General features: G+C 41.8%; 1 protein-coding gene across 1 annotated transcript in view; it reads right to left on the reverse strand.

Moving 5' to 3' along the window:
- The window catches only part of ASTN1 (astrotactin 1), a gene marked incomplete at its 5' end in the record, with an annotated part of 375,021 nt that overhangs the window by 80,715 nt on the left and 278,525 nt on the right, over positions 1-15,781 (reverse strand). The window contains 3 exons of the mRNA XM_027776744.1: positions 1,922-2,026; positions 9,291-9,418; positions 11,409-11,603. Of these exons, the coding sequence (XP_027632545.1) occupies positions 1,922-2,026; positions 9,291-9,418; positions 11,409-11,603 (428 nt within the window). The remainder of the gene's footprint in view (positions 1-1,921; positions 2,027-9,290; positions 9,419-11,408; positions 11,604-15,781) is intronic.

Raw genomic sequence — 15,781 nt, forward strand, 5'->3', positions numbered from 1 at the left:
AGGGACATGTGCTTCCTTGCCTTTTCACTGGCCACATCTCCTGGGTTTGCTGTCCCTCTTTAAGAGGGTTATATTCATTGGAAAACCTGGCTTATGGTAAATTTCCCAAATCCAGTAACTTCTGTGTCTGGCCAGCTTTATATAGCCCTCCTTTCTACACACCTGTGGCCTACCACAGTAAGGGGGAGTCTAGCCCAGGCAAGAAACCTCAGTCTCCAAGGTCTACGTCACTCATGACACCACTTTGTGACTTTGGAAGACACCTATCCAATGTCAATCAGATATCTGTCACAGAGGTGTCCCATTGATAACCTTTGATATGCACAGCATCTGTGCTCGGTACAAACTGAGTGTGTGAAGAGGCCAGTCTCTACTGCCAGGTTCTCCTAGAATGAAGAGATTTTCAGCTTGTCCTTAGATGTTCTGTGGCAGCAGAGCTTCCCTTGGTAAGGTCTCCATCTCAATCTCTTCTTGACAAGAATCCTTTCATGTCAGAAAGGAAACAGTTCAGAGCCCCTTTGTGTCCTGTGGAGATATCCTATCACTTTCGTACATTATCTTTCTCTCTGCGTGAAGCTTTACCCTTTGTGAGTTTGTCTCACTTCCTCACCACAACCCTCTGTCCTCTACCACGTATTTTCCTTCTGTGGTCCCTAAAGCTCCACCTTCTCCCCCCCCTTTTGCCATAGGGTGAGTGTACTGGCTGGAGAGTGACAGAGAGAGAGAGAGAAAGAGAGAGAGAGAGAAATCACCCCCCCCACACACACACACACCCCTGAGGGAGGATAACTTTGCCATAATCCCTTCTCCATTCTCCTTTTGGAATTTTGGGCATGCAGGCACACACACACACACACATCCTGCATGATTTTTTGAGCCCTTGGGTCTAGGACTTCAACAGCTGAGTAAGCTGTGTGGGATCCAATGCCTTAAACTTCATGTCATCTGGTGGCTCCATGGCTCCACCTTCCCATTGCGGATCGTAAAGCCCTGAGTAAGTTTAGCACTCACCATGTCTTAACTCACTAGATACAGATATAATACCTATTTACCGTTCTGTCTCACTCACTTGCTGTTTAGGAACCTGTTTTTCTTTCCCCACTCTTTCTTGCTCTTTTCCCTTATTACACAGACTCTCTAAATTACGGTATTTGTATTTGGAATGTTTTATTCTGCCAGTTTGTAAACTGTTTTTGCATATTCTTTCCACACTCTGGGTGACTTCAGGGAAAATAATCTCTTCATTGGTTCCAGTCTTGCCTTCTCCATCTCTTCTATAGTCCATGATAAAATCTGCAAGTTAATCCACCCTTAGAAAAAGATCTGAGGCTAGCAGATAGCATAGCAGTTACATTGCTGGACTCCCACATTGGCCGACCGCAATTTGAGTCCTGGACCCAGTGTCTTGAAACTCATGCCTCGACATGTGTGTGTGCATGCCCAAAATCCTGGAAAGAGAATAGAGGACAAAGGATTGTGGCAGGGCCACCTCTTCTTGGGGGTGATTTCCCACTTTCCGTCTCACTGTCTCTGTCTCTCTCTCTCTCTGGCAGTGCACATACCCTAAAGAAAAACCTCTTAAAAAGAAGAAAGACAGGAAAGAAAAAAGGAAGGGAAGAAGGATAAAGGAAGAGAGAGAAAGAAAGAAAGAAAGAAAGAAAGAAAGAAAGAAAGAAAGAAAGAAAGAAAGAAAGAAAGAGAAGAGAAAAAAGAAAGAAAAGAGAAAAAAAAATAAAAGAGAGAAAAAGATCTGATTCCAGGCATTTACCCTTAAGGGTATAACTGTGTGAATAAGTTACAGACGTCAAGAAGTAACTACATTTTAGGCTGCATCTCCAAGAAAGAAACTATAGGCTTGTTCCCTGGTAAGGAATTCCAAGCCCTGCGGTGAAGGCAGAGGGACGGCTCTCTGTATGCTCACCCTGAGAGACGGCCACTTGGTTGAGTTTGATGTGGTACATAACAGATCGCACCTTCCAGTGCTGCAGCACGGGGTACCCAGACACCTCACTGAAGTTCACCATCCCTGGGGACAGAGAGATGCAGGGTCAGTGCACACGATCGACTTACCAGTCCCAAATCAAAAAACGTGACCTGACTTCATTAGTTAGAGATTGCAATTGTGAGCAAATGATTAAGTGTTCTTTGATGAAGAGAATTTCTGGAATTGGAGTAACAGCAGCTATCATTTATTGAACCTTTACTCTGTGCCAGGCATTTTCCTAAGCACTTTGCATATATTAAGCCTTAGATCCTTGTGGGATTGGTGTCATTATTTGCATTTTACAAATGAGGAAACTGAGGTTCAGAGAAGGTGTTTATATAATAAAGTCCCCGAGAGACTAGGTAAACCAGGATAGGGTTCCAGGTGTGTCTGAGGACAGGGTTGAGGTTCTTACTCATTCTACTATCACATCCCCATTATAAATTTATATTAAACGCTAGGCTTACTGTAATACACGGGCTTTTTACTCTCTTTAATGGTTGCAGTAATTGACTTAGCTCACGTACCTGATAACATTGATTTTTCTGTCTCGTTTAACTGATTTGTGTTCAGTATTTAAGTTTTAATTACTCTGAGGCTGATAATATTCATTTTTTTCTTTACCAGAAGGGACAGTGTAAGAGTGACCTAATAATGAAAAGGCAGGGATGGCCAAATTCTGAGTGCCACTTAGGTGCCAGGAGCTACTTACGGTCCTCCCTTTACTGATGGAAAAATTGAGACTCTGAGAAGCTAAGTTAGTTGTCCAAGGTTACTCTCAATAAACACATCCTTGGAGACTCTTAGATGTTATTAGTGACGAATCTTGAGCACCTTGGAGAAAGAACGTCCCCCTACCTGAATTCTAGCTATTACTGTAGATATAAAATGCTACAGAAACAAAATAATTAGGCAGTAGGAAATTGAAAAAATCATCTTGCTAAGTTTAGAAAATTAATTTTAGCTTCATTTTAATGCCTAATGTTTACTATATGTGTAAGTTATAGAAACATATATACATTTTATATATATATATATTATATATACATATATATAACATATATGTGCATGTGTATATAGATACAAATATAATGACTATATATAGTAAATTTATATGGACAGATATGTATACATAAATTTGTATATGCAATATGACATGCATTCTTTAGCTATGCATATATAAATTTACCGTACATGTGTATACTACTATTAATAAAGTATATAAATTTACTATAGATAGTCATTATATTCATACCTATATGTATTTATGCATATAAAAATATATTGTATGAGAGAGAGAGAACAAATATAGTGGTAATAATACATATGTAGTGATCTATCCTGCCTTTTTGACCTATGCTTCCTTCAGGCTAAAACAACTAATTTAATACCTAAACCGGAAAAAGAGTAGGCAGGATTAATTAGCTGCTTGTCAACCCTGATCAAATTAGCTGAGTAATTACCAAATTTCCATTTCTCTGTGAATCATATGGGAACAATTATTGGTAAGGCAAAAAGAAAAAAGGTCAGGAAAGGTGCTTAGTGAATCAATTGCTTAAATTTTATCTTAGGCCATCAAAGATAAGTTACCTGAAACTAAGAGAGGGTTTTCAGTACTTTTTTTCTTTCAAGTATTCTTCTTTTGGGACATTAAGCTTTGCAATAACAGCAATACCATTACACAGTCTGGCTTTTAACCTTTATGTTAACTTCAAAAGCATAAAATTGAAATTCTATCTTTACAAGTTTAAGACTTCAGTCACATCCCTTAAAGGTACATTTCATTCGAGCCTGAGAAGTGTATGACATGTGGAGCCGCACAGTGGGACGCATATTCTCTAGCTACGTCAACTCCTCAGCTTTGTGGGTATTTGAAAAGTTTATTTATATTAAAAAAAAATGTACCAAGCCCAATAAATAAAGACTTTTCAACTTATTACAAAAGAAGCTTCCTTTAACTGAATCATTTCCTGATGGGAAAAGAAACAGGTAAGAAATCGGGAGGCCAGAGTTCCAGGGCTGGCTGTGATGCTGCAGTGGGCAGTTTCAGAATGACAGGCCTTCGATAACTGTCACTTTTGTTCCCATAACCTGGGCTTCCTGTCTGGCTACCTGGCAAGGGCATCTTTTGGTTCCCAGTTGTTTCATCTCTAAAATGAGAGCTTGGCCACGATGATCTCTCATTTCCTTTTCAATTCTATGATTCTCCCTCACTGTATGACTCTGGCTAGGCAATTCATTTGCTTCCACCTTCGTGTCTGAAACGTGGGGATAATGATAGTCGTCCTATTTACCTTACAGATGGGTTGTGAGAATGAAATCAAATGAAGGCCATAAAAGTACTTAAGGAAAGATAAAGCACCATGCATACACACATGGCCTCCATAATCTTGTCATCCTCCTCCTCCTCACCTCTTGCATCACTCCTAACTGTGTAAACTTGACATTTCTTAATTGATGCTTTTGTTATAACTTCATAAGCTTTAGTTCAGAACAACAGAGGAAAGAAAAAATAAAGAGACAAGCTCAGATGTGGAGGGTGGCGGCAGTGATAGGAATGCCAGTGCCCCACATCCATCCAGGATAAGCCGAGCAACAGAACTCCCTCACTCAACTGCTAAACAGCAATTCTACTGGATACATTTAGGCTATACCATAGGCAGGGAGACAGTTATGGAATGCTAATGTTTGGGAAATGTCTTCATGTGCCCACTTACAGAGAATATTTCCATTAGTTAAAGAGAAAGGGATATTTTAAAGTAGATAGGTTTTTTGCTGAGTCATGTGATTCTCTCCCGGTGTGTCCTTGACATGCAGTGAGGTTCAGCTTTTTATTTTATTTTGTTATTATTTTGGGTCACATTTCTGCTGAATGACTTTTTTTCCAAACATAATATTTCTGGCTATGTTTTCTCAAGAAAGACCATTATTTTTTCCCTTATTTATGCTCAAGAAAAGAATCACTGAATGGACCTTATGTGTAATCTTCAAAAGAAGGAAGGAAGGAAGGAAGGAAGGAAGGAAGGAAGGAAGGAAGGAAGGAAGGGAGGAAGGAAGGAAGGGAAAAAGGAAGGAAGGGAGGGAGAGGGGGATGAAGAAAGAAAGGAAGGAAGGAGGAGGAAGGGAAGAAAAGGTAGGAAGGGAGAGAGGAAGAACAAGGGAGGAAAAGAGGAAAGAAAACTTACTTTTTCTTGTTATTTTATTCAAAATGTTGGGGATATATATGATTGCCTCAAAGTTCTAAAAACCAAGAATCTGTTTCATTTGGATGAACTTGGAGAATTTTCACAGAGCTCAGAGTCCTTAATTTTCACACAGGTTTAGTGAATGCAGCACCCAGCAGGTCGATGGACATGGCCATCTACCTCCTAGTCAGTCTCTGGAATCCCTCTTTTTCTCAACTAGAAAGCTGAATATATAAGTGGATGATGGCCAGGCCATATGTAAACGCAACTCTGACAACCTACAGCCACCAGCTCGGAAAACTAACTCATTATCTACAGTAAGCGGCCTAGGAAGCCAGACGGTTATCTGTGAGTCAGACCTGCAGGAAGTCAGGCCAGTATATCTATCAAACAGTCTGAGAAGCTAAGCCATAACTCTTAGAACAGTTGGCCCCAAACTACTGGGATTTGATTAAGCACTGACAACTTATTATTTTTTTTTCTGTTTCCCACCTAGGTTAAACCAAAGAAAACCAAATATGCCTCTTGACCGATCACATAGGGTGTTCTGCTTCTAGTTAGCCCTGCTTTCATTTCCTCATGCCAGCAGCCTCCAGTATGGGCACATCTAATGCCACCTTTGCCTGCTTTCGAATCTCTGCCAAACTCAAAGGATGGTGGCTGTCTCCCTTGTTTATCGCAAGCTCCAAATAAATAGCCGTTGCCCATTCTCATTTGGTTGGTCTTCATTTATTTTCACACAACTTTCAACATCAAAAAGGCCCATGATGCTAAGAGTTCTTAACTGGTATTTTGATGAAGAAGGAGGCCATCAGCAAGATAAGGTACATAAATCAGGATTGTCTAATGTGTTCTTCAAAGAATTCTGCAAGATGGCAATAGGTGTTATGTGTGAGAAGAATTCCCCAGTTGCAATTGTTCGGTTAAATAAAGTGAGCAGGATTTCTTTACTTCAAAGCTTCTTGGAAATTTTTCTAAGGTGTTATTAATTGCTAAGAGGAGGATACTACATATCATGTCTTTCCAAACATATTTTAAGACAGAACTCATTTATAAATGGAGACTCATTTTTTCCTGAACAACCAACAAAACCATGAATGGGAATGCTGATACAGAAGATTCTGAAGATCACTTTAGCTTTAAAATCCTCTAAGCTTGCAGGTTTATGGGGGTTGTGACCCAAGGAGTATATCCTATGGCACAATCCAGGATTCACAGTACAACTCTCAGGAAGGAGACAATTAAAATGTTGCAGAACTAGAGAGTTAACCTGAAAGCAATCTGGTCCATCTCCTCCCTTGATTTTTCTAGTTCGAACAAAACAAAACAACAAATACAAAAAACCGAATTCAGTCTCTGCTTACATAGTGAAATGCATCCCTTTGCCCTGATACCACATCTTAACCAAACCGGACTGTAAAGCCTGGGTAGAAAAGTAGCCAGGCCAGGAAGGATTACTTCTACACCTTTGGGAATGTCACACTTCACTACTCAGGCTCATGACAAACAGAAGTGTCTCACCTGGACATCCTTCTACTTACTTTGGCCTCAAGAAGCCAAATTAGAAGTCTAAGGGCAGGGACCAGCAGTTAGCGTAATGGCTATGTCACTGGACTCCCATGTAGTTGACCACAGTTCGCATCCCGGACTCGGCTTAAAACTCACACTGGGTGCATGTGCATGCGTGCCCAAGATCCCGAGAGGAGAACAGAAGAGAAGGGATTGTGGTGTGGCCAACCCCCATGGGGGGTGATTTCTCGCTTTCTGTCTCTCTGTCTCTCTCTGGCGAGTGCACGCGACCTATAGCAAAAACCTCTAAAAAAAAAAAAAAAAAAGAGGAAGAAGAAGAAGTCTAAGGGTGCAGGAAAAAAGACTTTTTTTCTGTGGATGAAGACCAAGTTTGTATCTTTATATTTCCAAAGACAGAGATTCAGACATAACGTTTTTCAGAATTACCCATCGATTCCTCCCCCAATCTTCAGATAGCATTCAGAACTACTCCATGGATCCTCCTAGTCTCCTACCTAAAGTGAAGTCACTGCCCTCCATGATAAGTTTCAATGCATGAGAGATGTTTCAGTAGATCTCTAGACAGAGCCAAGTAGTTTTTTAGTGGCGTGAAAACTACCATATTCTTAGGTGTCACCTCACACCTCCTTTACAAAGTACCTTTCACACACATGGGAAGTGTTTAGAAACAAATGGTGTGGAAACAAAGAAACTAGATTACCTAGTGCTAGAAATAAGGTTTAGGGATGTGTCTGAAAGTTGTGTTTTAATTTTTCAGGTGTATGTGTGTGTGTGTGTGTGTGTGTGTGTGTGATCTTTCATAGGGGAACTGATTTTGAAAAAATTTCTTGCTGATCCAGAATAATCTAGTTGTTTTCTCTCTTGCTCCTTCTCTTCCGAAAAGCTAGATTGTATTTGGTAGTTTTCATACTATATTTTTTCTTTCGTGGAACATGTATTTATTTAACAAACATAAAACTCACTGTGTGTCAGAAACTATTCTAAAAACTTTACAAATATTAATTTATTCCTCACATCAGTTCTAAAAGGAACACAGCATTATAATAGCCATTTTTATAGGTAAAAAATATTCAAGCACAGAGAAGTTAGGCAGCTTGTCCAGATCACACAGCCAGAGGGGAACTGAACCCAGCCGTCAGATTCCAGAGCCCGGCTATTAATCACTATGCGATAGGCAGAGTATGCTCAGACAGATCTACTTTTAATTCCATTCAGGTATAAACTAAGGTTTTTAATATAATTTGGTATCTGGAAGCAGCCAAGCCTGAGGTCAATCAATCCTTTAGAAAAGGAAAGAAAAGGGGGTGGGAAAGTAAAGAATAGGTAAGACACAGGATGAATAAGGGAGAAGAGTAAATAAATGAATGCACAAAGTTAACCATGGAATTGAGTTCACATCTAGCTTTCTGGAAAGTGATGCTAAATCCCAGTAAGTAGCCTGTCATGAGTCCATGGGATGTCTTGAAGTTTCTTCTTTGGCTCCGAAGAGAGAGAGAAAGAGAAAGTACCCTGGACAGGGTCTCATGACATCACAATCCCCTTTTCCCCAGTCTTCCAAACTCCTCAGTATCCTGGGCACCGCCACGTGCACCGGCATATTTTCAGGCCAACCTAGAGATCTGAACCTGCAGCTGTCCCTATGGCTTCCAGCTTTGCAGGGGACTTGTATTACCTCTGCACCACAGCAGCAGGGCCACTCTTATGTTTTATGTTTGTTTTCTTTTCATGCTTTTGATCTGTGGTTGGTAGACTCTGTGGCTGTGGAACCTACAGATATGAAGGGCTGACTGAATCATCTGATGTCACACAGTAAGAAAGTAGCAGAACTGAGATTCAATTCTTTTTTTTTTTTTTTTTTTTTTTGAGAGGTTTTTGCTATAGGGCATGTGTGCTCGCCAGAAAGACAGAGAGAGACAGAGAGACAGAAAACGAGAAATCACCCCGCAGGGGGATGGCCACGCTGTAATCCCTTCTCTTCCATTCTCCTCTCAGGATCTTGGGCACGTATGCACGCATACCCCATGTGAGTTTAAGCCACCAGGTCTGAGACTCGAACCTCGGTTGACTACATGGGAGTCCAGCGATATAGCCATTACATCGATTGCTGGTACCACAGAGCTGAGATTCAAGCTCAGTGTCACTGGACAACAAAGCTCCATCGTTTCCTGTTCCTATACACTGTGCCACATGTACTTGCCAGGCAATTTAACAGCAGCAGTGGGAGATATGGAGGCGTAGGCAACATTCTAGCTTCCCTCGCGGCCAGTGTGACCTGGTCACCTGCTTCAATCCCACCAAGAACTCTGAGCCCTCACACAACCATTTTCTTCTTTGTTTTCAAAAGAGCCCTGTGGAACTACCCAGAGAAGGTATTATTAGGACCACTTTGAAGATGATTATGTAAGATGAACAATTTTACTGACAAATAATCCTACTAGGGATTAGTTTTATGACTCAGCTTCTATCATGGATCAAGAAAATTACTGACATAGAGACCAAAATAAGCAAGGTCAAGAGTCTTGATTTTATGAAACCATAGGGAGCTGGCTAGTTTTCTACTGGCTAAATAAGGGCGAGAAGGGCACACTCACCAGTCAGGAAGTCAGGGTCAGGGGTGGGCTCCGAGATTTCCTCTAGGCACTGATTCTCCAGGGGAACAGTGGCCACCACCAGACCATCTGGCAACTGTTGGTCTAAGCCACGAGCGAAGTTGTTTTGCCTAGAAACAGGACAGACCTTCATTTCTCGGTATTCAGGGAAACCCCACTCCTTGGTGGGCAGTCTGTATTTCAACCCACCATGGAAGAATTCTTTCTGGACCAAAAAGTTCCCCCCACTCTGAACTCCGTTCAATATGTGTGAGGAGTAAGACATATGTGTCTGGGGATAGGGTGAAGGCTGGGGAGCGGAGAAACAGTCCTGTTGAGAAGGTCTACTAAAACGGGCTATTATTCTCTCCCCACCACCTTAGTCCTTTTCCCTGACCCTCTCTTGACAAGATCTGAACACACTTGCTCTCACTTTTGGACTGCAGGAAAGGCTGTTGCCACTACAAGATTAGTTATGACAACTCACTTCTTGCCTTCGGCAAAGCAATTCCCAGGCTAAATGGGAAATATTTGTAAAGTCTCCTGTCTGTTAGAGAAAAAGTGACTCCAAGAACTGGCTTGGAAATTTACCATCAGTATACTCAAAAAGTTTAAGCCCAGGTTGCTCTCAAATGCTGGCCCTTATTCATAACACTGACATCATCATCGCCACCATAGTCATCGTTTCTTGGAAAGTATTTTCCATGGGTTCTGAGGAAGATGTATTCACATAGCCCAAGGTAGAACATGGACGGGGTCAAAGGCAGAATCTTCTGGAAATACTCTAAATCAATGACTTGGAACATTTTTTTCTTGAGATCCCTTTACATGCTTAAAAATAACTGAAGACCCGGGACCAGCAGTTAGTGTAATGGCTATGTCGCTGGACTCCCACATAGTGGACTGCAGTTTGAGTCCTGGACCCGGTGGCTTAAACGCACGCCAGGCACGTGTGCATGCGTGCCCAAGATCCTGAGAGGAGAATGGAGGAGAAGGGATTGCGGCATGACAATCCCCCCGGGGGGTGATTTCTCGCTTTCTGTCTCTCTGTCTCTCTCTGTCTTTCTGGCAAGCGCACGCGCCCTATAGCAAAAACCTCTCCAAAAAATAAAAAGTAAAGAAAAAAATAACTGAAGACCCGGGACCAGCAGTTAGTGTAATGGCTATGTCGCTGGACTCCCACATAGTGGACTGCAGTTTGAGTCCTGGACCCGGTGGCTTAAACGCACGCCAGGCACGTGTGCATGCGTGCCCAAGATCCTGAGAGGAGAATGGAGGAGAAGGGATTGCGGCATGACAATCCCCCCGGGGGGTGATTTCTCGCTTTCTGTCTCTCTGTCTCTCTCTGTCTTTCTGGCAAGCGCACGCGCCCTATAGCAAAAACCTCTCCAAAAAATAAAAAGTAAATAAAAAAATAACTGAAGACCCCAAGTAGCTTTACTATATCTATATGATAAACCTTCAGTTCTATCAATATTAAAACAGACATTTTAATAATATTATTAATTCATGTTAAAATAACAGTGAATCTATTTAATATTAACATATCTTATAAAAATGAGGGTAGTGGCATATTTCTACATTGTTTGTAAAATTTTTGAATGTCTGACTTAGTAGAAAACAGTTGTAGCCCACATATGAATCCAGTCCCAATTATTACAATATATTGTGTGGGTTGAAGTATGTAAAGAAAATTCAGCCTTTTAGAAGCTGGAAAAAGCAGGACATTGAATACCCCTGAAAGGGTCTCAGGAAACCTCAGGTTTTCTTGGACCACACCCTGAGGACTGCTGTTCTAGAATGACTCTCACACTAATTCTCAGGGGAAAAGGAACTTGAGCATTTCGGTGTGGCTTCCACACAGGAGCTTGCAATCTTTCTCTGGGCAAGGTAAAATCTCATCTAACACTTTACTTCCATACAGAGGCAATTCCAGAGGAATCACGGATCTTGGATTCTGGAAGGAGTATGTAGACTTGGTGAGAACATAACCTATTTCTTTAGTCCTATCACATTTACCTTACTCCCAAGATACAAAACTTAAGACTGAGTTCAAGGCTCTTCAAAGAAGAAAATCAACCAACATCCTTGAAAAATGAGTTCTATGCACATGGGGTTCACCTGAATGTCCCTTTCAGCACCTGTCCAGCAGCCACTTCCTTGGATTGGTTGTTATAACCAAAGAACATCTCCCCAAAGAGGGTCTGGTTCATGGGCAGCTCCCTGCTTTCCCCACAGTCACTTCCCTCTGGACAGGTCTCTGTGATGAGTTGGCAAGAGCGTCCATCCACACCAAGCTTGTAGTCTTCAATGCATCTAACAAAAAAGAGAACTCTGGATAAGAAATTATTGCACCAGGGAACTGCACAGGCAAGTCAACCAATACCTGGGGAAGAAATGCCTTTTAGACAGGCTTGGATGGCCAAAGATCAGGAATATTCCAATTTGATTCTGACCCCTTTATAACTCAGTTTCTTTAACCTATAAATGGAGGGTCGTTTCATCAGGTGACCATGCCAAATCTCTCACCTTTCCTTTGCAGATAAGTCTTTTCAGAATCCTCTCTCCTTGGGACCAGCAGTTAGCGTAATGGCTATGTCGCTGGACTCCCACGTAGTCGACCGCGGTTCGTGTCCCGGACCCAGTGGCTTAAAACTCACGCCGGGCGTGTGTGCGTGCGTGCCCAAGATCCCGAGAGGAGAATGGAGGAGAAGGGATTGCGGCGTGACCATCCCCCCTGGGGGGTGATTTCTCGCTTTCTGTCTCTCTGTCTCTCTCTGTCTTTCTGGCAAGCGCACGCGCCCTATAGCAAAAAATCTTTCCAAAAAGAAAAGAATCCTCTCTCCTCAATAATCATATGCTGGGGAACCAGCAGTTAGCATAATGGCTATGTCGCTGGACTCCCACGTAGTCGACCGCGGTTCGTGTCCCGGACCCAGTGGCTTAAAACTCACGCCGGGCGTGTGTGCGTGCGTGCCCAAGATCCCGAGAGGAGAATGGAGGAGAAGGGATTGCGGCGTGACCATCCCCCCTGGGGGGTGATTTCTCGCTTTCTGTCTCTATGTCTCTCTCTGTCTGTCTGGCGAGCGCACGCGCCCTACAGTGAAAATCTCTCCAAAAAAAAAAAAAAAATCATATGCTTTCTCAAGTAGATCTGGGCAAGAAACACTGCAAATAAGTTTATAAGTACAAAATATTCTAAAGCCTTTCTCAAGAATCATCTAAATAGTAGAGGGAAAGAAATTAGGGAGGAAAAATAGGCTAGATATTTGCGGGCCACAGTAATGGCTTATTATCTGTTGATGCTAATGTGTATAGTATTCTCCACTGGACTGGTCTGAGGTGTATTTCATGTTGGGTACATTCTCTTTGCAAGTCAAATGATGTATAGAGATCCAATGTATAATAACAATAATAATAATAAAATACAAAATTTTTTTAAAAAAGAAAGACTGCCAACAAGAAGATTTAAAAAGAAAAAAAAATAAAGAATCGTCTAAACAGGCCAGACTATGCATTTGTTTGAAGGGTAATTAGGCAGCCAAAGGAATGACACTGTGCTTAAGAAATTAATAATGTTCTAATCTGGTCCTGTGACAAGTCAACTACAAAATTAGAAAGATTTATCATCTCTTGGCTGTGTTCTATTAGAATGTATCCAAATACAAGATCAGCCCATGCAAACTCCCCCTCCATTCAAAGTAGCCTTCCTGAACTAAACAGATGTTAGGGCACACAGCGTGGGCACCACGTGCACCATTAACTGGCATCCCCTCCATAAGGCATGTACAGTGACGCTAATGCAAAAGCAATACTAATGTTGGTAAACATGGGTCAGTGACTCATAAGTCATTAATTGGACCTTATTTGTAGCTACTAATTTCTTTTTATTTGCTAGCGGGCACATACATCTGCTGTTAAGAGAGAGAGAAAGAGAAGGAAAGTGAGAAAGCACCTTACCCTTCTTTTCCATCTCTCCTTCCTTTCAGGGTTTTGGGCATGCACACACATGTGTCTGACATGTTTCTGAAGCCACCAGGTCCGGAATTTGAACAGCAGTCGGCCATGTGGGATCCGGAAGCCTCTAACAACCACACCGCCTGCTGGCTCCTTATATTGCAGATATATTGAGAAGGGTATACATTCGTTAGCTCAAGTAAGAACTATTTCTTTCATAAAGTTGTTATTGAAAAAGAAAAGTGGGGGCCAGCAGGTGGTGTAGTGATTAAGGCACTGGACTCCCACGTGGTTGACCATGGTTTGAGTCTCAGATCTGGTGGCTTGAAACTCACATGTACATGCATGCTCAAAATCCTGAGGGGAGAAGGGATTATGACGTGGCCATCTCCACTATGGGGTGATTTCTCACTTTCTCTGTCTCTGGCGAGCACACACACCCTATAGCAAAAATTTCTTTTAAAAAAATTGATTTAATTTTTGTCTCTCCTTAGTAATATGCCAGATTTAGAATTTAAAGATGCTTGTGTTAAAGCACATCATTTATTACTATCAGCAATACCTTCGAGTATTAAGCTATATTGTAAGAGCAATGACTTTGCTCCTTCCTGGATGACCTCGGACTAGTTGATAAACCTCTCTGAGCTTCTGTGGGGGAGAACAGTTGCTTCCCTGTCTTGTTGAGAAGATTAAGATACTGAATGTGAAGAACTTTCGTAGTGCCTAATCAATAGCTCGAACTCCTTAAATGTTGCTATTTAGCATTATTTGCAAGAGTGTAAGTGAGGTCCTCGTTAATGCAATTAATGCAATTTTAACTGCTTGTTCTTTCCATTTCCCATTTATAATATTTGTATGACCAAGTATGAGTAGAGCTTTTTAATTATAAGTGCGTATGATTTGGTTTTCATATAAGAACCTCAAATCAAGAACTTCTTTGGCAGGCTATATTCCGTGCCTTGGACACTGTTAAACACGCATGTGTACCTATTTCTGATTAAAACAGGAAAGAAAGCCCAGTTAGGGACCTACAGTATTGGTCCAGGAGACAGATGTAATTCAAGATCTATGGAGGACTCAGCAGGGCGCCCTGGGTCTGGGACAAGATAATGAAGTGAGTCCTTCCTTGAGTCATAACAATGATTCTGGGAAGAATTTTGAAGCTGACTGCTTCCTCCCAGGGTTCCCTAAATATCTTGACAGTTCTTTTCACAGTGTTCCATCTTCCCCATGCGGCTATCCCTGCATGCCACTCTAAAGTGCACTGAGGGAAAGACCAGCTCTGACATCTTCTTATTTCTCCTTTATCGAACACCTAGTGGGGTTCTCTGCACAGAGTGGGTGCCCAAAGACACACCTATTAGATACATCTATGTAACACTGGCTGAATTTGCCTCTATTAATTGAAGTGGGTCAATCCTAATGATAACATTATAGAAAACATTAAAATTTAGAGCAAGCGTGCATTTATGGAACGGGATCTTACAAGAAACTGAATATGAAAACGGCTCAATTGCAAAGAAGTAAAATAGAATGAAATACAATAAAGCAATATTACTACTCCACCAAATAATCTTTTCATGATTATTTAGCAGGCATTGGCTTTTAGCAACAATCCAACATAGCTTTATTACTATAAACATTGATTTTCACTGCAAGCCTATTAGATGGTGAGATCCTTGAAGGCAAGAGCTACATGTTATTCATCTTTGAGGCCCAGTGGCCAGCATGGTCCATGCCATAAAATAAGCATTCCTTTACCCCATAGGGAGGAAGGAAAGAGGGTCTTGGGGGAGGATAGACCAGCCAACTGCCAGTGTAGAAGAATGGGCTTAATCTATTGACTTTATAAATATAGCATAAAAATGTCTTGAAGTATAATTCTAGTCAGTGGTGTACATTTAAATTCTGAGAGAACTGCAAAACTTTTGAAAGGTCAGGGAGGGGCTCAGGCAGTGGTACAGTGGTAATGCAACTGTACCCCCACGGGAAGGTCTGAGGACCACATCCCAGGGCCTTCCTGTGCACGTGGACTACATGTATATCCATGTTATTGGTTGGCTGAAGCTGGGGATGGATCACGGGGCGAAGACCTGTTGGGGATGCCTGTCTCTCTGCCTTTCCCTCTCTCTTGCTTGCCTTTTTTGTTCTTTCTCACATAAGACATAATAATGATAAAACAAACCAAAAAAAAATCAAAAACAAACAAAAACATTTTTGAAAATCAGGGAAGGCCTGAATTGTAGTCCTAATCCTCCCCATTTTCCAACTCCCAGTCTGGAGGGAATCGTTTCACTTCACTGCACTTGTTTTCTCATCTATAAAATCGTTGGCATTGCCTGCTCTGCTTGCTTGAGTCATTCTGAGAACAGACGAAATGAGGTGGGCCAGAGAGCTGGTCCGCAGTCGAGGACTCCTTACTCCAGGACGACTGTCCTGGAAGAGTGGCTGCAGGGATCGCTGCAACTCTGAGGGCAGAGTTGAAATGAGCTCCCCTTTTTCACAGACACCTCTCCCACTTTCTTTGATTATCAATG

Source organism: Tupaia chinensis, unplaced genomic scaffold (genome assembly GCF_000334495.1).
Source record: "Tupaia chinensis unplaced genomic scaffold, TupChi_1.0 Scaffold000710_1, whole genome shotgun sequence".
NCBI classification, from domain to species: Eukaryota; Metazoa; Chordata; class Mammalia; order Scandentia; family Tupaiidae; genus Tupaia; species Tupaia belangeri.